The sequence below is a fragment of the Phalacrocorax aristotelis genome, chromosome 21, assembly GCF_949628215.1.
Source record: "Phalacrocorax aristotelis chromosome 21, bGulAri2.1, whole genome shotgun sequence".
NCBI classification, from domain to species: domain Eukaryota; kingdom Metazoa; phylum Chordata; class Aves; order Suliformes; family Phalacrocoracidae; genus Phalacrocorax; species Phalacrocorax aristotelis.
Genome location: NC_134296.1, coordinates 2,490,530 through 2,509,230, shown reverse-complemented (window position 1 = coordinate 2,509,230; position 18,701 = coordinate 2,490,530). Strand labels below are relative to the sequence as shown.

Here is an 18,701-nt window from a genome sequence, read left to right as displayed (position 1 = left end):
TACCTCTACATGGGGCCGGAGGTCCATATACCCCTATAGGGGCCAGGGGCCGAGGGTCCATATGCCCCTATACAGGACTGGGGGTCCATATACTCCCAGGGTCCAGGGGTCCATATACTCCTGCATGGGGCTGGGAGCCCATATACTCCTATACAGGCTGGGGGTCTGTATACCCCTGTTTGGGGTCCATATACCCGTAAGCAGACTGCAGATCCATATACCCCTCCACGGGCCTGGGGGCCAGGGTTCCATATACCCCTGTATGGGGCTGGGGGTCCGGGTTATCCCTACACCGGGCTGGGCAGCCAGCAGAGATACACACCCACCATGTGGGGCAGGGGACCCGGGGGTCCTATATACTCCCTATACAGGCCTATATGGGGCCAGACAGCCAGGGACAACATATAACCCCTATACAGGGGGATGTTACATCCAGGTGTATATATCCCTTACATACACATCCCCTGGGCACCCAGGGCTTATACATCCCCTCTGGACATCGGGCATTATCTATACACTCATGGCAGTTACCCCTACACCGAGCAGGACACCCCAGGGTTATATATAACCCCTGTACAGAGCTGGGCCCCCAGGGCTTATATATACCCCTATAGAGAGCTGGGCCCCCAGGTGTTGCCTACACCCCCATACGGGGCAGAGCATCCAGGTGTTGTATGTACCCCCTATACAGAGCCGGACACCAGGGGCTATAGGCACCCCTATATAGCACTGGTACCCAGGACTTTTATACGCCCCTCGCACAGACGTGGACACCCCGGGGTTACACATACAGCCCCCCTATACAGAACGGGACCCCCGGGGTTACGCAGACCCCTATATACAGCCAGGCAGCAGCGGTTAATGCCCCCTAATCCCTCCCCTATAGCATCCATACCCCCCGCGTCTCCGACCCCGGGGCCAGCGACACCCCGTCCCCGGGCTGGCGGCCGGCGCGAGGTCCCGGGGGACAGGTGGGACCCCCCCGGCGGGCGGCTACTGCTTGTCAATGGCGCCCTGCTCGGCGGCGCTGTCGCGGGGCGCAGCCTGCGCCTGCCACGGCGTCTCCTTCAGCACGAACCAGCAGTTCCCGGCCCACAGCAGGAAGTTGATGAAGCCGAAGAGCTGAAGGAGGTGGGGGGGGGGAAGAGGAGAGACCCCCGGTGGGGGGCACCCGTGGGTGAGCACCGGCCCCCGGGCACCCCACACGCCCCGTGCGTCCCATCCACCCATGTGCCCTGTGTGTCCCATGTATCCCCTGTGCACCTCGCGCACTCTGTGCACCCCACGTGCCCTGTGAACCCCATGCACCCTGTGTGCCCCATGCAAGCGGTGCATCCCATGCAAGCTGTGCGCCCCATGCAAGCTGTGCGCCCTGTGCACCTTATGCAACCCATGCACCCCATGCAAGCTGTGCACCCAACGCAAACCGTGCACCCCCTGTATCCCACAGCCCCAGTGCACCTCATGCACCCCATGCAACCCCTGCAATCTGTGCACGCCATGCCAGCTGTGCACCTCATGCACCCCATATATCCCATGTGCCCCGTGCACCTCATGCACTCCATGCAACCCATGCAATCTGTGCACCCCATTAAATTCATGCACCCAATGTGCCCCACATATCCCACGTGTCCTGTGCACCCCATGCAACCCATGTGTCCCGTGCACCCCATGTGTCCATGCTAGGGGCTGCATCACCACCGCCCACCCCGGCTGTGGGGGTCCCCTGTGGCTGGGGGGGATCCTGTGGGGGTGCAGGAATGGTCCGACATCCCGTGGGACCAGTGGGAGTTGGTGCCATGGATTGCATGTGTGCATGCTTCCACTGCCCTCTCCCGGCTGAGCTCAGGAACCCAGCACACATGTGCATGCACAAGGGCTCGTGCGTGGGAGCGTGTGTGTGCACGGCCACCCGCGTGCATGGGGTGTTCGCGTGTGCATTTTCATGTGAACACGCATGTGCATGGGTGCGCATGGGTATGGCAAGCACGTGCAGGCACCCACACACAGGTGTGGGTGTGCAGGCATGAGTGCAGGCGTGTGTGTGCATGTGTGCACATGCGTGTGCCCCTGCAAGGGCTGAGAGCTGCTGAGATCTGCTTGAAGCACCATAAATCTCTCCCCCAAGCAAATAAGTGAATATACGTGCCCATACATGCACACCTGTATACACACCCACGTGCAAATACATGCACACGCGTGTGCTGACGCCCCGCGAACCCCTGAGCCGTGGCGTGGCGCTGGCGCCCGGCTCTCACCACGGAGATGTTGGCCAGCCCCATGGCCGGCGTGGCGCCGGCGTTGCAGACCACCTCCTGGCCCTGGCAGACCGCCATGGCAGCGATGAGGCTGGCGGGCCACGTGGCCGCCTTCACGTCGGAGAGCCCCTTGCCCCACGCCGCCGCCGCCACCAGCCAGAAGAAGGCGAAGCAGACGGTGATGCAGAAATCCTGCCGGGATGGGGACGCCGGGCTCAGCCCCGGTGCTGGCAGGGGAGCGGGGCAGGATCCATCCCGTCCCCCGTTACGGATGCAGCCGCCTTACCGCAATGGGGAGCTTCTTATTTTCGCCGTAGAGGGAATGAAAGCGCAGGTAAAGCACCAGAGCTGCCATGGTGTAGAGGAAGGAGAAGACCCCCAGGGTCACGAAAAATTCGGCAGGAGCGGAGAAATCGCCGACGAGGTGCAGGGTGCGGGTCTCCGCCTCCCCCTCGCAGTCCGGCATCTCGAAGGGGATCTGGTATAACCTGGGACAGTGGGAGGGGGATGGTGGGTGGGCCAGGAATGGAGGGGCATGAGGGAGATGGCGCTGCCAGGCCGAAATAACTGCGCTGAGGTGGTGCCCCTGGGGACGGAGGGCACGCCGAGCCGGAATGTGGTCCCTTTGCCACAGTCCGGTGACACGGCACGGGGGCCAGTGGCTGAGGGAAGGGGTTAAAATGGTGGCTCGCGGCTGGCTCGGCTCCATCCCCACCTTCCCTGATTAACAAGGATCCCCCTGGATGGTGTTGGGAACCAGAGCCGGGGGATGTCTCGCGGTGCCGGCGGCTCCCTGCCCACGGGGACGGGGCTGCGGTCCCACAGGGGATTTAACCCCAACCCAGCACCCTGTATGCTCCCCTCAGAGCCCTGCCGGGTGCTGGGGTGAGTTCCTTTTTGGGGGGGGGGGGGGTCCGGGCTCAGCGCCCCCTCACCTGAAGGGGTACCCGAACTGGATGGAAATGACGCTCATCTCTTTGGTTTCACTGTCACATTTCACTGTCGCCCCGGTCTCGCCGCTGAAGGAGCCGCAGGCCCCGAAGGCGAAGATGGCAAAGAGCTGTGGGAAAGGAGCAGCAGGTCGGGGAGGGGGGGGCTCGAGCCCCGGGTGACACCCCCTGCCCCCGGGGTGGGGATGCACCCAACCGGCCCCGCTCCCCACTTAGAGGTAAAGGGGGGTGGTTGTAGGTTGTACCCCCTGCAGCTGCCGGCCGTGTGCACTGGCACCGGGGCTGCTGCCGGCACCGGGTTTGTGGCCAAGGGGGCAAATGGGCCAGCAGCGAGGGATGATGGGGTGGGGGTCCAGCAAGGCCACCCCCTCTTTTAATTTTTGGCATGGTGTTGAGCACTGCAGCGGGTTCCCAGCAAGCCAGGAGCATCCCAGCTGTGGGACCCCGGTGGGGCTCGGGAGCTGCTGCTGCCATCTCCCGTCCCTCGGTGCTCTCGTCTCCGGCGGCGGAGGGTGCCGGGAAAACGCAATTCCCAAATAGTTTTCTGGCAACTCATCCCGGCTGAGCTCACGGCTTCTCCGGGGCCGGCTGGGTGAAGCGGGGAAGACGAGTGGCCAGGCCTGACGCCGTGGGGATGGGCAGGCCCCATGTGCAGCAGCGAGAGGCGAAGCAGGAGCTTTGGCAGCCGCCCCCCACACAGGGATTTTCCTCCCGCTTTTGGCATCAGGGTGCCTGTGCATGCAGGGCCTGATCCTGCACCACGGCCCCGCTGGACCGGGTGCCCAGCCCTTCCCCGGGTGGGACTATCCAAAGCAAAGAGCCATGGGATTGGGGGAAAAGCCCACTCGATCTGGCTCCTCCGGGTGGGAGATGCCCAACTGGATCTGGCCTCACACCCCAGGGCTAAGCCCCCCACCCCGTGCCTCAGTTTCCCCAGTGCTGGCACCTGGGCGTGGGGCCGGCTGGGAGCCCCCGGCCACGGCGAGGCCGTGCCACAGAAATGCCGCCCTGAAATACAATCCCGGAGCCATTCATAGCACGGCGGGACAGGATGGGGCCATGGGCACTTGGCTCCCCCCGCCCCTGGGGTCCCCCCTACGGGGGCCCACTGACCTCTCAGCCCCCCTCCCCACCCACCTGCCTGGTGCCCCCCAGACCCTGTGCAAGTGACGGGGACCTGGCACCCCGATGTCACTGTCCCCTCCAGCACGGCGGGGCAAAGCCACCTGCTCAAGGTCACTGGGGGGATTGCGTGGCCCAAACCCAGGCGTCCGGGTGGCCCCGCACCCCACCTCCCCTGGAGCCCCCCCAGGATGGGGTCCCCACGCCCGGGGCTGCTGGGGTGCCGGAGGCTCCGGAGGGGCAGGGGGGCTCCAGGGTCCCCTCATCCTTGCGGGGGGGCTTTAGGAAAGCAATGGGGCACCCCAAATCTGCAGAATGTGCTGGACAGGAGTCCCAGGGGACCAGCACCCAGGGGTGTTGGGGAGGGGGCTGTGCCTGGGGGGGGTCCCGGTGTTGGTGCCAGGATCAGGCCTGGGATGGGGGGGACACCGGGGGGGACTCACCCATTCCAGCACCTTGACGAAGCCCAGGGGTTCCTGGAGGCGGCCCCAGCGCACCCCGCCCAGGACGCGGTCCTGCGGGGAGAGAGCGGTGGGAGCCGGGGCACCGGGCCGGCACCGGGGGGGGGCTGCCGGTGTTGAGGGGGGGCTGCTCCGGAGAGGAGGGCGAGCTTCACCGGGGGAGCGGGGGGTTGCACCGGGGCCGGGGGTCTGCTTCGGGGAGAGCGGGTGCTGCACTGGGGGGCTGCACCGGGAGAGGGGGTGCTGGTCTGGGGAGGGGGGAGCTGCACGGGGGCCGGGGGGGCTCCTCCGGGGAGAGGGTGGGCTGCACCGGGGAGAAGGGGGGCTGTTCCGGGAGCCGGGGGGGGCTTCAACGGGGAGCCATGGGGGACTTCAACGGGGAGCCGAGGGGGCTTCTCCGGGAGCCGAGGGGCTGCACCGGGGGCTGTTCCGCGGTGCCGGGGGGCTGCACCGGCCCCGGCACCAGAACAGCGGAGGGCTGCACCGGGACACCGGCGGGCTGCACCGGGGGTCGCACCGGGTGGCTGCACCGGGACACCGCAGGGTTGCACTGAGAGTTGCACCGGGACACGGCAGGGCTGCACCGGGAGTTGCACCGGGACACCGGGGACTGAACCGGGAGTTGCACCGGGACACCGGGGAGGCGTGGGGGGGTCACACCGGAGCCCTACCTGGAGCCGGGGCGCTTTGTCGCCGGCCGCGGGGCCGCCGGGCTCCGACATGGCCGGGCAGGGGGCGGTCGGTGCTGCCTCCACCGCCCACTGGGACCGCTCCGCTGTCAGAGCCGCCACCGGGAACCCCACCGCCCCCGGGGCGGGCAGCACCGCCCCCCCCGCCCTGGTCCGCCCCCGGTCCCGGCCCCCAGCGGGATGGGCAACCCCCTCCCCCGCCTGGGGGGTGTGTGTCCGTCCGTCCAGCGGCTCGCCCAACCCTCAGTTAGTCTCCCTGTGCCCCTCAGCCCTGGAACGGGACGGAAAGCACCGGGGCTGTGCCGGCACCCAGATCCCGGCACGGTGCCGACAGCCCCGTTACCCGTAACGGGGGACCCGTAACGGCCCCGGAGGACCCTGGGGGATCCGATGTCTCCGCCCTGGTGCCCCCTCTCCGGCGTCCCCATCCCCGGTGCCCCCGTTGCCCGCTCGCCCCGCCCCTCCAGCGCTCTGGCCCCACCCCCTTCCCAATGACCCCGCCCCATCCTCTGGCCCCGCCTCCTTAGCAACTCTCCTCGCCTCTTCACCGAGCCCGCCTTCCCCTTTCTCCCATTGGCTAAACGGCGTGCGGCACGGACCAATGGAAAGGCGGCGCGGGGGGAAGAGGCCGGGCGGCGCCTGCGCGCTGCGGGTCTGCTGGCCGGAAGCGGCGGAGAAGCACCCGGTGAGGGCAGCGCGGCGCTCCCGCCTCCGCCGCTGTTCCCCCCCCGTGCCCCTCCCGCTGCCGTCATGTTCCTCACACGCTCCGAGTACGACCGGTGAGTTCCCTCCCGCGTCCGCCTCCTCTCTCCCGCTCCCTCCACGCCTCCCGCGGCCTGCGGCTGAGTCACGGGCCTGCGGCCGGTCATCTCCCGTCCCGGTAGGCCACGGCTGGTGCCTCCCGCCCGCAGCCGCCGTGGGGCCGCTCTGAGGAGCTGGCGGGGAGCCCGCAGCCCTGCTGGGCCCTGCCCGAGGGTCTCTGCTCGCGGGGGTTTCCGCCTCGCCGGTTCGCTGCCGTCCCCCCCCGCGGTTTTTATTTTCTTTAAATTTGGAGACCCTGGTTCTGTTAAATACAAGGGACGGGAGGGCACGTCCCGTGTGACCGGGGGCTTCCAGTGTTGGAAGGCCTCGGTGCGGGGGCAGGCAGCGTGTGGGGTCTCTGGGGGGGTCTTATCAGGCTGTGGTTTATCTCTCTAAACGTTTCCTGAAACCAGGAGGCTTTTAAGAAATCTCTTGGAGAGTTTTGCCTGTGGATGGAGTCCTCGGGCACAGCCCTCCTCTGGCTGACAGTGTAGGGGGTCTGGCAGGGAGGGCAGGGTGGGCTGTGGCTTTGTGCAGTGGGATGGGAGGAGTGGGGGAAGTGAGGCTGGGCTGGGGATGGGCTGGGGTACCCGGGGAAAGGAAAAAAATCCTAGTGAATTTGTGGTAAAACAAAATCCTGCTGTCTCCTGGTGCTGGTGGAGGGCTGACCGTTTGGAGTCCAAAGGCAGCATGTTTCCAGCATGCACAGCATGAAGCATGCCATGGAAACAAGCCCCTTCCTGACCTGTAACTAGACCTGCTGGCATTCCTTTTGTTCTCTTTCTCTGTAAGCATCCTGAACCCACGCCGTGCGAGTGGCTGCCGTGAGGGTGATGGGCTCCAGCAAAGCCGTGATGTGTTCCGGCCACCCCTCCCATGTTACCCATCCCCAGCTGGCATCACCCTTCCTGCCATTGCTCTGGAATAAGGAACTGCGTTTCTCATCAGCCTTCATTTTCCTGCCCTTTACACTGTCCTGATGTTGTTCTTGCAGGGGTGTGAACACTTTTTCTCCAGAGGGAAGGCTGTTCCAAGTGGAGTATGCCATCGAGGCCATAAAGGTATGGTCAGCTCCATCTGGCTGTCAAACTGTGACGCTAAGGGCTCTTACAAACCCAAAGCCTGGCTTTGGGCAGAAATAAGCCGGGCAGGTTCCGCTGGTTCGGGCTCTGGTCTGGCTCTGCAGGATTTGGCCGGCTCAGGGCAGGACACAACGCTGAGTGGGAGCTGCTACCTTTTCTCCTGGGCGCCGCTCCTGCATGCGACTGCGCCGGCGGCACTTTGCCGGCCTTTCACCAGCAACCTCTGGTAGGAGAGCTGTGCTCCAGTGATCCATTCCTCCCAGCCAGCCGAACCTCCTGCAGCTTGGCTCTGCTGTGGGTCACAAAAAATCAAAAGCCATCAATTTCCCCTCAAATGCAGGGGAACGTTCCCCTCCCTGTCTCCTACTAAGCGATTTACCCCCAAATCAAACACGATGCGAAGATGGTAATCCCTAAATCAAACCCACTAAAAGCTGATGTTGAAGCAAGAGGTCCTGGGTGCTCATGCACTGTGACTCTGCCTGCAGAAGCACACGCTGCCTCGTGCACTTGACGTCTATAAACACTCGTTTATGGAGTGCTCTGCTTTCTCTTCGCCTCTCTGAGCTAATGCAGTGTTCCCTTCTGCTCTGTGGGCTTTAGAAAGATGGAGTCCCTTAAAAAAAGACTCCCGAAGTGGCAAATTTTCTCTCACTAGGTCAACCTTCCTTTTCTTAGCTGGCTGCTCTTGCAGCTGGGCATGGGTCACTGTTTGCTCAGCTGAATTTTAAAACCTGAAGGTAAAGTTTGCACCCTCTGCAGAGCCGAGTGGCCTTTCTGGGGGGTTAACTGTTCTAAATTGATTAATGTTCTTGTTTCTGAGAATGTGGGCATTGACTAGGAGTAAGTTTAAACTTGGGGGAAACCGGTCAAGTGGTGAAGTGGAAAACCCCTGGGCAGACCTGTGTTTAGGCTGGGGGTGCTGCCTGTACCTTCCCTGTACTGCTTTAGCTCCTTGAAGCACTGCCTAAATGAGGAGGCAAAAAGTAATGATGTTTATTAAGGCATTGGGAAGTAAAAACTCTCAGAAGAGTGTCAGTCACCGTGCTGATTTTATAACTACGACTGCACCTACTAGAGTAACAATCGTACGGAAGCCTGGCTTCTCCCTTTTTTCCAGATCAGCCCATAAGCTCATGATGAAATTGGTGCCGCTCGGGTGGCTCTTGCGACACGTTATGTTTGGTGCCTGGGTGTGGTGGTATGCAAGGGGTTTTTATTCGTCCTCTGTAGCTTCATTAACAAAATTGCATCTCGAATGACATCAGATTTCCCTTCTTCCCTTGGGGTTTGTGTGCAGCTGTGGCAGGGTGCGTGCTTAAAGGACGGCAGCGTTGGGCAATGTCTAAAACCATGAGTGCTTGCAACAGGGAGATCCCCTCAGCCAGGCCTATAGGTGTAGCTACCTGGGGAATCTTGCTGCTGAAATTACACTGTGATTTGGGTGTTTGGAGTCAGCACCTCCACACCGCAGCTGGGGTGGTTATTCTGGTAGATTCTCCAGCGTGGAAATGCTGGGAGCAAGGCTGGGGCTGGTGGGAGCCCTTGAGATCTGCCCCAGTGGCGGGCTGTGCTCAGGGCCGCGGTGACGCTCTGGTGTCCTGCAAGGCCAGGGTAACACTTGCTGCAGGCAATTAACTGCCGCCTGGAAAAGGGTACGTGCGTGAAATGCCCTTGTTCGCATTGTAAACCTTGCGGATCCGAGGACACTTGGGAGAAAAAGAGCTAATAGAAAGAAAAATGCCCCGGCCAGAAGTACGGATGCAGTCAGAATTAGGGCCATTATGTGAAATCCTCCTCTCTGGCTTTAAAATTTCATTTCTGCCTTGCAAATGAATATTCGCAAGGCCTTTTACATTTGTAAGGCTTTAAGCTGTAAAAATTGATGTTGCTCAGGGAAAAGATTAATGATACGCGGCAGCCCTGCTGGCTTCTGATGAACTACTCAGCTGGGAAGTAGCATGGGTTTAACCTTTCCAGTTCCCTAGCTTAAGTCCATAAAGTTCGGTGTGCAGAGCCATAGTCTTGCAGGTGGGTTTCTGCCTTGGCGATGAGATCGCCTCCCACACAAACTGCCCGCAAATAATACAAGTCAAAATTAGCGTTGCGCTGTTTATAATTCACGCGAGCTGTCGTGACTAGACCCCGCGTCGGGTGCGGTGGTGGTAAGTGTGCGGTGGTTTTCAGCTTGGTTCCACGGCCATCGGGATCCAGACCTCGGAGGGCGTCTGCCTGGCCGTGGAGAAGAGGATCACCTCCCCGCTCATGGAGCCCAGCAGCATTGAGAAGATTGTAGAAATCGATTCCCACATAGGTAAGGAGAAAGAAGTGGGGTTTGGTGCCCCTGTGGCAGAGGCCTGGGAGCATCCCTCAAGTTTTGGAGATATATAGATGTAAAAAATAAGACTCTGTCCCCGTGGAATTTCAGAAGCTGCGTTTCAGGGCTAGCCTTCCCTGCTGGGAGCTCTGCTGAGCCCAGCAGCAATGCTCATCCTGCCCAGTGATCATCAGGTCCTGGTCACTGGTTTTCCAGGCTCCAGGCCAGCAGGACATAGTTACAGGAGCAGGAAGAGGCAGCTGAAGCACCCCTTCTGCCTCAGTGACCTCCCTCATGAAAGCTCATCCCAAATTTAGATCTGGGAGGGCAGGGAATTACTGCAAAAGGCTTGACTTGAGGCCAGTTTCTCCTGGAGCACTAATGTTAGCCCGTACCCCTGCTCGCAGCAGCCTCCTGCACCGTGAGGGGGCCCGCGACGGGCTCATGACCAAATATGTCGCCTTGAAAAGCAGGAGACCTCCAAAATACCCATGTTGCTGATGACATGGAAGGAGCTCTTGAAGAGTCTAATTTCCTCCTCCTGTGTGCTGGCGATACAGCCCCTCTCTTCCTGGAGCAGGATCTGTGCTGGGGGGTCCTGCAGCACCCCCCCAGCTATGGGTCAGCCAGCCCTCCCCGTGGAGGGATGAGTGAGTTCCCCTCCCAGGCAGGCTGCATTTCTGCCGTTAGCTTCTCTTGGAAGGCCTCAGATGTGGCTCCTGTAACCAGTTCAGATTTGGGGTGGGTGGGGGTTGTGACTGGGAGAACTCAGTTGTGTACCTGCCCTCCAGCTGGGTGTCCATCCTTGCTCTTGAGCAAATCTGCTTCGACCCCATCCTCCTTTCCAGCAAGTTGTGGCGCTGCCGTGCGCTGCCACGCAGGAACCCGCTCCACCCTGCAGCCTTTTGTATCCCACCGTGGGCTTTGGGAAGTCTGGGGGAAGAACACATTGCAAATAATCGGTGAAACAACTCAAGTTTTCCCTTTCTGGTTCCAGGGTGTGCCATGAGTGGCTTAATAGCTGATGCAAAGACTTTAATTGATAAAGCAAGAGTGGAGACTCAGGTAAGAATTGACATTTTTCTTCGTAAAACAACAGCACTAATCTTGGGGGCATCTCAAAAGCCTCTGGCACAGGAAGATTGTTATAGCAAAGGAGCCGGTGTGGAGTGGGAGGCTTGTGGGGAGCGTAGCTTCCCTCACCGGGCCTTTGCAGAACAAAGAGGTGTGGAGTCTCCCCTGTAGTTTTTTTCTTCTTTGCTGTTGCTCTTGTGCTGGGAAACTTAGAGCAGGTTTTCCAGCGGTCTCTTAGCACTGGCAGATGTGCTCCAGTCAACATGTGGGGCCGTGTGTCTTTGTTTTGACAAAAGACTGGTTATGTTGGTTATATTTTTGACCCTTTACAATTTGCTTGGTGCCTCAGGTACTCGGAGGTCCCAGATACAGATCTCTGTGCTGTAGTAAAGACTTTTTCTGTGGAGTTTTCCTGCATGTCAGCACTCCTCCTGCCTTGAGAATCAGATAACCCTATTGCATCAGAAACAGATACTGGAATAAAGCGCTCCAGCCTTGCGTTTTCCCTGTTGGTATCCCAAGGCTTCTGGGGGATCCCTGCGCAAACTTCCCAGCTTGTCCTGCGCTTCCCGGTGCTTGCGTCTTGCAGGTGAAGGGCCCCGGGTGCCGTCAGCCCACCTGGAGGGAAGTTATCTTTGTAGCTACGCAGGGTATCGCTCCAGCCTGTGGCATGAATGATCCAGGATTGTCAGATTTTGGGAGCAAGGTGATAATTTCTATCTCTTTTTTTTTTTTTTTCTGCAGAATCACTGGTTCACCTACAACGAAACCATGACAGTGGAGAGCGTGACACAGGCCGTGTCCAACCTGGCGCTGCAGTTTGGGGAGGAGGACGCAGACCCTGGGGCGATGGTGCGGAGCTGGGGGTGCTCTGGGGAGGTGCTCTTGGCTCCCCTCTGACTTGGCCCTAACCTGTTGGCTCCTTTCTGTTGCAGTCTCGTCCGTTTGGTGTTGCGCTGCTTTTTGGAGGAGTTGATGAGAAGGGACCCCAGCTGTAAGTTTGGCTCTCTTAATCCAGGCCAGCTCTGGGAAGAGAGAAAACCTCTACTGAAACTTCCCAGGGCATTTTAATGACTTGATTCTGGGATTTTACCTAAGCCAGACACTTGGGGTTTATCCCATTATGTACCTGATGTGTTTGTTAATGCTTTTAAATGCTTCCTTTCAAAGCAGGGGTTGTGGCAGCCTGAGCAGTGGCTGCTTGTTCAGGGTTGAAGAGAGTGCCATGTCTTCACTGGATCCTTTTTTTTTTAATGTGGTTTCCTGGACAGGAGGGAGGCATTAAAGCTCTCCTCGTCCCGAGTTTATTCTTACCTTTCCCTAAAGGACTAGCAGAGCCACCGGTAACGTAATATGTGGAGCCTGCTGTGACATTCCTTGGGGAGGTGGTGCGGAGTGCTTGTAACCTGAACTCGTGCGCTTCAAACACTCAGCCTCTGCTGGAGGTGGGAACGGCTTGGCAGAGCCAGCCCAATAAGGTCTCCCCACCACCTCCCTCCCAGAGGCAGGAGTGAAAACTTGCTGGTTCTATTAAAAAAAGGGCGGGGGGCGAATAAAAACAAAAATGATTCTGCTCTGAGTGTGGAGGGCAGTGTCAGGAGCGTAGAGCTCTCCTAGCTTACCAGCCCAGCGTGGGTCTGTAGGCAACTCTTTGGCACTCCCCAAACCTCGGCGGCCTCCTCTGCGTGCCAGGAGTAGAGACCTGCTGCTGCGCTAATTGCAGCGGTCCCTGGAGGCTGCTGGGCGTAAGGGAGGAGGCTGGACGCAGCGAGGGGCTGCTGCGAGCTCTGTCCCGTGTCAGCGGACGAGTTGTCGCTCCCGAGGAGCCCTTGTTCTTCCCCAGCTCTGGGGGAGCGCCGTGGCACTGGCGGGGAAGCCCTCGGGGTGCTGTGGCGGCTGTTCACTCTCTCACCTGTGGTCCTGCAGGTTTCACATGGACCCGTCGGGGACGTTTGTTCAGTGCGATGCCAGAGCGATCGGCTCTGCCTCGGAAGGCGCGCAGAGCTCTCTGCAAGAGGTTTACCATAAGGTAAAAGGCTGGATTGGGGTTGGCATCTGACAAGTTACAGAGGTACCTCATGACCCACGAGGATCCACTAGTTTCCCTCCCGATGAGTGATTGTTAAGACTCTTCTTGCGCTATAGAGGAGGTGTGTGAGCTTGTCAGGGTGGGACTTGGTCCTTGGCCGTTGATCCCGTGACTAGATGTCAGCGCTGAGCTGCTGGACGAGGATCTCTGCGACGAGGAGTGCTACTACCAGGAGCTTCCCCCTAGGCTGCAGCTGGAACACGAGACCCACGTCTAAGATGCCGGTCTCTGCCTCTAGCGGGTGATAATTAAGACCATGTCAGGAAGTACTCTATAAATAAAAGAACTGCTATGTGAACGCTGCCAGTCGGCATCAGGGCTCGGTATTGATGCAGCCTGAAGCGTAAGGACCTAAAGCAAACGGCTTCGTTTTGCCACATCTGTTAAGCCAGTGAAATTAATGGCTTTTACGCTGCAAGTACTGGACCTATTTGTTATTAAATAGAAACTTTCTTCCCTCTGCGAGGAGGGAACTGCCCATTTTGTGTGGTAAGAAACCAAACACCGTAACAAAAAGCACAGTTGATGGTGTTGATGGCTGCAAGGACTTCCAGCCTAAGACTCAATTACCTAATTTGTTCACTAGTGGAACTGTCCACGTTCCAGGCTCTGTGGCTTGTTAACTGTCTTCCAAGTGCAAAGTTGCTGCAAACACAGCTATTGTCACTCTTTGAATGCCGCACGGCCCCCTGGCTCTAGTTCCCCCTCATGCAGGGATGTATGTGGTTAAAACATGGAGGCTTCTGCCAAGAGCGAGTCTGGCTTTTTGGAGCTCCCAGTGGGGCTTGTTGGGGGGAACTGCCTGTACGCAGTAACTGGTGAAAAGAAATGGACCTCGTGTCCCGATCCTGAGAACAAGGCTTACGTGCCCAGATTAACAGTTCTTAAGCTTTGTGAAAAGTTACATGAAAGCAGAAAGTCGCCATCCTTGCAATTGTCACCGTCCTGCTTGAACAGCGGGCTCTGATCTCTTGTTGATGCTGTAGATAACCTGATAAGCTTTCAAATTTGCTGCCAGTGGCAGCTTAAAGGATTTGTGAAGAGCGGGAGGGAGAGGAGCACGCTTTCGCAAAGGGCTGTAATGTACAAGTACTTGCTTGAGCATCAACAATGCAATTAATGAGTGGTTTGTTTTACAGTCAATGACGCTGAAAGAAGCAATCAAATCATCCCTCGTCATCCTGAAACAAGTTATGGAGGAGAAACTGAATGCAACCAACATTGAGGTAACCACAACTCCGTTAGCAGCGTGCGATCGCGGCGCGTGGCGCGGAGCAGAAGTCTGCGCCGCCTGTAGTCTCTGCTTCCTCGGTGCAACTCCTGCTGGCTGCGCAGTGGGTGTCTCAGTAGTGTCTTGAATTTTCAATGTCCAGGTGAGAAAGCTGCCCACTTGCTCTCTGGAGAGAAGGGTTGCCTCCGCTTCTCGAGCAAGGAGTGAGTTGGGGGAGCAGTTCAGGACGTGCCGAGCCAACGGCTGGCTGGCTGCAGATGTTCTTGAGCTTTCAAGCTGCTCGTTGTAGCATGTCGTGCGTGGCGCGTTGGAAAGGTTGGAGCTCTCTTTGTGACTTCTCGAGGTGTGCAGCCTGGCCCCTTGGCCCGGCCAATCCACGAGTGCTGGCGGAAGCGATTCTCTCTGGCCGTGGGCTGGAGCCCTTGCTGACCTTACACAGGCCGAGCCAGCCGGCAGGAACCTGTCGTGCCAGCCGGATCACTTTTTCTTCCCCTGGGTTTAGCTATTCTTTTTTTCCCTGGTACTTGTAATATTAGAAGGAATGAAAATTATACAGCTTCTGGACTTGCTATATTCGGTCGTGGGGCGGTGCCAAAAATCTGCTGGAGAGGAGGACCCAAGAGGTGAAGCTTCCAGGAATGAATGTGCTCCTCTAACCTCCGGCTTTTGCCTGCAAGCGGCCTGGCTCGCCAAGCTCCGCTTGACCCGAGCATGCAGTGCTCTTGCAGATCCCCACAAGCGTAGTGGTACCTGCCCCCTTAAACCCTGCTCCTTAGACTTGTAATGCTCCTTTCTAGATAGCAAAGGTAAAACCCTTCCAGTTTGTTAGTGATAATGGATAGATGATGAGCAAGGCTAGCGTATAGAGTTTGCTTCTATTTCTGGAAGGTTATGAGACACTAGACCTTTCCAAATCGTGTCACTCCAACTCCTGAGCGGCTCTCCTCCCGCCATTCTCCCAGTCCTTTCCTCTGAATACGGGGAACCCGTTTCCCAAACGGTCTAAAAGTGTGCGCCCCATTTTTGTATCAAATACTGCCGCTGGGGACCCTTCGTGACATGATTAACCAGCTTCCTTTGGGGGGAAATGGCCAACAGCATGCTGAAAACTTAGATGCTCTGTCCAGAAACGACGCTGGCTGGCTGAAGTCTGCTTCCCCAGATGCTCTCCTCACCCGTGCCGATCAGTTCTCTCTTGCTCAGCTTCAGGTCCCTTCTGGAAGATCTGCAGTACAGTGCGAAGAAATTGAGGCAGAGGAGCGTGTACAGTATCCTTATGTCACATCCCCGTTTAACAGGGCTTAACTGTGCTTGGCAAAGCTCTGAACGTGTTGAGGAATCGGTATCAGGGTTAAGTATGAGAAGAATGTGCTGAGGATTAAAAGGTCTCTATTGACTCAAGTCACCCTTCTGGCTGAAAAATCTTCTACCTGAAGTAGCTGCTTTGCTTTCCAGCCTTTTAGAAGTACGTGGTGCTGGGGTTTGTTTACTCCTGCCGCTTCCCCCTCTTATATGGGATTTTCCATCTAGCAGCAAAGAGAAGGGTTGAAGTGTGGTCATGGAAGGGTTAAATCTGTTGGTGGCAAATGTCAGGAGCTTTAAACAATGTTATGCTTTTAAATTAATCACTTCCCTGTGAAGCCTGTGAGGGAATAGTTGAGGAAAGCTTTTGTTTGCAGGGAGGAGGTGAGGCGCAGGTTTGAGCAGCCGTGGAAAAGCGAAGGAGCTGCTGTCTCTGAACACTCGTTTTGGGTTTCAGGGTGTGTATGTGGTTTTGAGTCCATTTGGGTCTAGCATCGGGCCACGCAGGTGATTTGAGGGCCCTAAAGTGGCATCTACAAGTGACTCTGACTTGTCTGAGAATGCCAGATAGAACCTGGGCTGTCAGGGGCTCTCAGGCTGAGTCTTTGGGATGTTTCTCTTTGAAAAAGGCTTACGGCTACCCTCCCTCTACCCCAAAGGCATGTCCTACCATCCCATGCTGTTTTATGGGTGACCTTGCAAGCAGAGAAGCCTAGGAAGAGCTCTGGGATTTGCCAGGACCCTCTGCAGCTTTCCTTCAGCTTATTGCAACCACTTTGATCCCTTAAGAGTAAAGGTCCGTGCCCGGTGTCGGGAGGAACCTGCGAGCGAGGTCTGGAGCATCCCAGCTAGCTCCTGCGGCAGCTGCCGTATCTTGGGCTCTCATGCCGTGAACTAGGTGTGAACGAAAGTCCCGCTTACATTCCTCTTCCAGTCTTGTCATTCTTCAAGTAGCTCTTGTTCTGGTGCTCACGCTGTGCAACGTCTCAGCTGTCTGCCCTGGGCGCTGCCTCCCTTTGCTCCTGGCAAAGGGGCAGGGCGGGATATTTTGTCCCCCAGCTTCATCCCTTGGGCTTTACCTTGGAAAAGATCTCTTTGGCCTGCTTGTGCGGGCATTGGGCAGCTGCAGGGTGCACCCTGGCTTGCTTATTGTCCATGTTTGGGGATCAAAATGCAGGTTTGCCTCTGCTTCAGTTTCCCAGAGCTAACCCTCGGTCCCCTTTTGAGTGCTTTGCTATCTTGGTTCTCTCAAGGCATGTAACAGGCCAGGATTTGTACCCTTGGTTGGTTACCGGAGGAGAAGAGGCACTTCTGCTGAGGGCCACGCTGAACTGCAGCAAGAACCGCCCCTCTCCGAGGAGCGTTTGATGAAGGACTCGTATTAACAGGGTCTTCTTCCCCAGCAAGCAGAAGCAGAGCCTGCCTGTTCCCAACAGACGTTCCCTGCCGCTGCTACTATGAGGAGATTGAGTCAATTAAAAGCTATTTCTGTGGCAGGCAGCTATTTTAGGGAATCAAAGAGCATGTTACGGGGTGGAATGATCTTGCTGGGCTGGCAGATCAGGCAGCCGAGAAGGAACAGCTGCTCTGTCTGCTGCGGCTGCTCTCTGTTCCCTGCCCCGTGCTGTCACTTCACATATGCAGGCACACTTAACCCCTTGCTCCTTCTCTTTCAGCTTGCCACAGTGGAGCCCGGGATGAAGTTCCACATGTACACAAAAGAGGAGCTTGAAGAGGTCATCAAGGATATTTGAAAAGGAGAGAGACTCCCTCAAAGGCTCATTTCCCCCCGCCCGCCCTGATCAAAGCGAACTGACTTTCGGTTCCTTTCAGTACCTGTGATTTTATTTTCAAGCAGCATCTGCAATTGCTCTTCTTAGAAGGCTCCTGAGGTTTTTTTTACAGTTTCTGTACATAACTGATCTCTACAATAAGAGGAAATGAGAATAAATCATTTTGTTACTCTATCCTGGCTTCCTCAGCGCGGAGGTCTGAGGTGGGGGGAAGCATTTAGAGCTAAAATCGGGGGCAGACGAGGGCAACATCTGCCGCGGAATCGATGTGGGGCGACGCAGTGCCGGGCTCGCGCGCTGCCGTCCTTGCTGGCTGTGGCAGAGGCAAGTCTCCCTCTCGTGGAGAGCGTGGCGATATCACATCAGGAGATCTATGTAGAATGTCACGTGAGTCTTGAAAAACATGAGGTTTTCAGATCTGCTGGTAGCAGTTTGGTGCATTGCCCCCATCCTCCAGCGGCTTTTGTCCGTAACGGCTCATCTGGAGCTCTGACTCCTTCCCAGGGCAGAAATCCATAACCAGGCCTGGGTTTGCATTCCCTCCTAGTGGGAGCCCAGAAATACCTGTAACAGTGACAGACCAGAGCCCACTGCATGGGAGTAGGCCTGGGGCTAATGGGACAGCCTGTGACCTCTCAAATTGTGCAGGTAGCTCTTCATTTTGAGACTGGCCTCATTGTGACCGGCAGACTTCTGCCCATCCACTTCCCAGGGCTTTTGTTTCGCGTTATCCAGCAGACCTTGTCCTCAAAAGAGCATCTGAGAATTGAAGATCAGTCTGAGAAGGGAATAAGCTGAGACTAGCAAAGTATTTTCCTACAAAATCATGCCTGCGTGGTCAGTGCAGCTTCAGGGGCCGGGAAAGCAGCTCTGCCCTGACGCCTGGCAGCTCGCTCTGCGCCGCCCTGCGAACGCTGGCAGGCGGCGGAGGCTGCTCCGCTCCCTCCTGTTCTGAGAAGTCACAATTTCACCCTGAACAAAACGATGTTGTCTGCTGTGGAAGAGACGGCTGTGGCCTGTGCTGCTGCCAGGAGGGGGATTCCCTGGTAAGTGGGGACGTTTCCAGCATTAGGTTTGACTGAAGTGAGTAACTTTCCTCTTGGTTCAGCGCTAGGGATCGTCTGCCGGTCTCCACTGGGTGTTTCATCGCTTGGCAAAGCCAAACAGTTGTGGAAAACTGCAGCTGATCTCACAGCTGCCGGCCTCTACCCTCTGCAGAATCCTATTAATTTTTATTTTTTCTTTTGCTGTTACCAGACAGATGCAGGAAGGGAAGCCCAGGTCTTCATGGCTGGGAGATCAGTCCCTGGATAACCTCAGTTTTCAGAATAGCCAAGAGCTCTCCTCAGCAGTTCTGCTGTGAGTTTTCCCCTCTTTGCATGTGGCTGGGAAGTGCCCGGCGGGGAAGGCCCTGGGGGTGCTGGCTGACAGCCGGCTGGGCATGAGCCAGCAGTGCCCAGGTGGCCAAGGAGGCCACCAGCCCCCGGGCTTGTGTCAGCCCTGGTGTGGCCAGCAGGAGCCGGGCAGGGATG

General features: G+C 57.7%; 2 protein-coding genes across 3 annotated transcripts; one reads left to right on the top strand and one right to left on the bottom strand.

Moving 5' to 3' along the window:
* Positions 1-331: 331 nt before the first annotated feature.
* Positions 332-5,709, bottom strand: SYPL2 (synaptophysin like 2). 2 transcript variants are annotated; one of them, XM_075115877.1, is made up of 6 exons: positions 5,463-5,617; positions 4,774-4,845; positions 3,194-3,318; positions 2,545-2,746; positions 2,259-2,450; positions 332-1,122 (listed from the first exon to the last, which is right to left on the bottom strand). In XM_075115877.1, exons 1-6 carry the CDS (start codon positions 5,511-5,513, stop codon positions 994-996), a joined length of 771 nt encoding a protein of 256 aa, XP_074971978.1. In that variant the 5' UTR covers positions 5,514-5,617; the 3' UTR covers positions 332-993. The 2 variants fall into 2 exon arrangements, with proteins under 2 accessions (XP_074971978.1, XP_074971979.1); XM_075115878.1 differs by having other exon boundaries at positions 726-1,122; positions 2,164-2,450; positions 5,463-5,709.
* A 397-nt stretch (positions 5,710-6,106) lies between these two features.
* PSMA5 (proteasome 20S subunit alpha 5) lies at positions 6,107-17,343 on the top strand. The gene is made up of 9 exons (XM_075115876.1): positions 6,107-6,259; positions 7,276-7,342; positions 9,551-9,677; positions 10,678-10,745; positions 11,499-11,606; positions 11,690-11,748; positions 12,681-12,783; positions 13,983-14,069; positions 17,053-17,343. Exons 1-9 carry the CDS (start codon positions 6,231-6,233, stop codon positions 17,128-17,130), a joined length of 726 nt encoding a protein of 241 aa, XP_074971977.1. The 5' UTR covers positions 6,107-6,230; the 3' UTR covers positions 17,131-17,343.
* Positions 17,344-18,701: the final 1,358 nt, after the last annotated feature.

What these genes read in the sequence shown, in the direction of transcription:
- SYPL2 (XM_075115878.1), bottom strand. Translation starts at nt 5,513, where the DNA reads ATGTCGGAGCCCGGCGGCCCCGCGGCCGGCGACAAAGCGCCCCGGCTC. An exon ending in ATAAGAAGCTCCCCATTGCG is followed by an intron (nt 2,451 to 2,544) that starts GTAAGGCGGCTG and finishes CCATCCCGGCAG; the next exon opens with GATTTCTGCATCACCGTCTG. An exon ending in GCACGTGGGTGTGTATACAG is followed by an intron (nt 1,123 to 2,163) that starts GTGTGCATGTAT and finishes CACCTCCTTCAG; the next exon opens with CTCTTCGGCTTCATCAACTT.
- PSMA5 (XM_075115876.1), top strand. Translation starts at nt 6,231, where the DNA reads ATGTTCCTCACACGCTCCGAGTACGACCG. An exon ending in ACGCAGACCCTGGGGCGATG is followed by an intron (nt 11,607 to 11,689) that starts GTGCGGAGCTGG and finishes TTTCTGTTGCAG; the next exon opens with TCTCGTCCGTTTGGTGTTGC. An exon ending in TGCAAGAGGTTTACCATAAG is followed by an intron (nt 12,784 to 13,982) that starts GTAAAAGGCTGG and finishes TTTGTTTTACAG; the next exon opens with TCAATGACGCTGAAAGAAGC.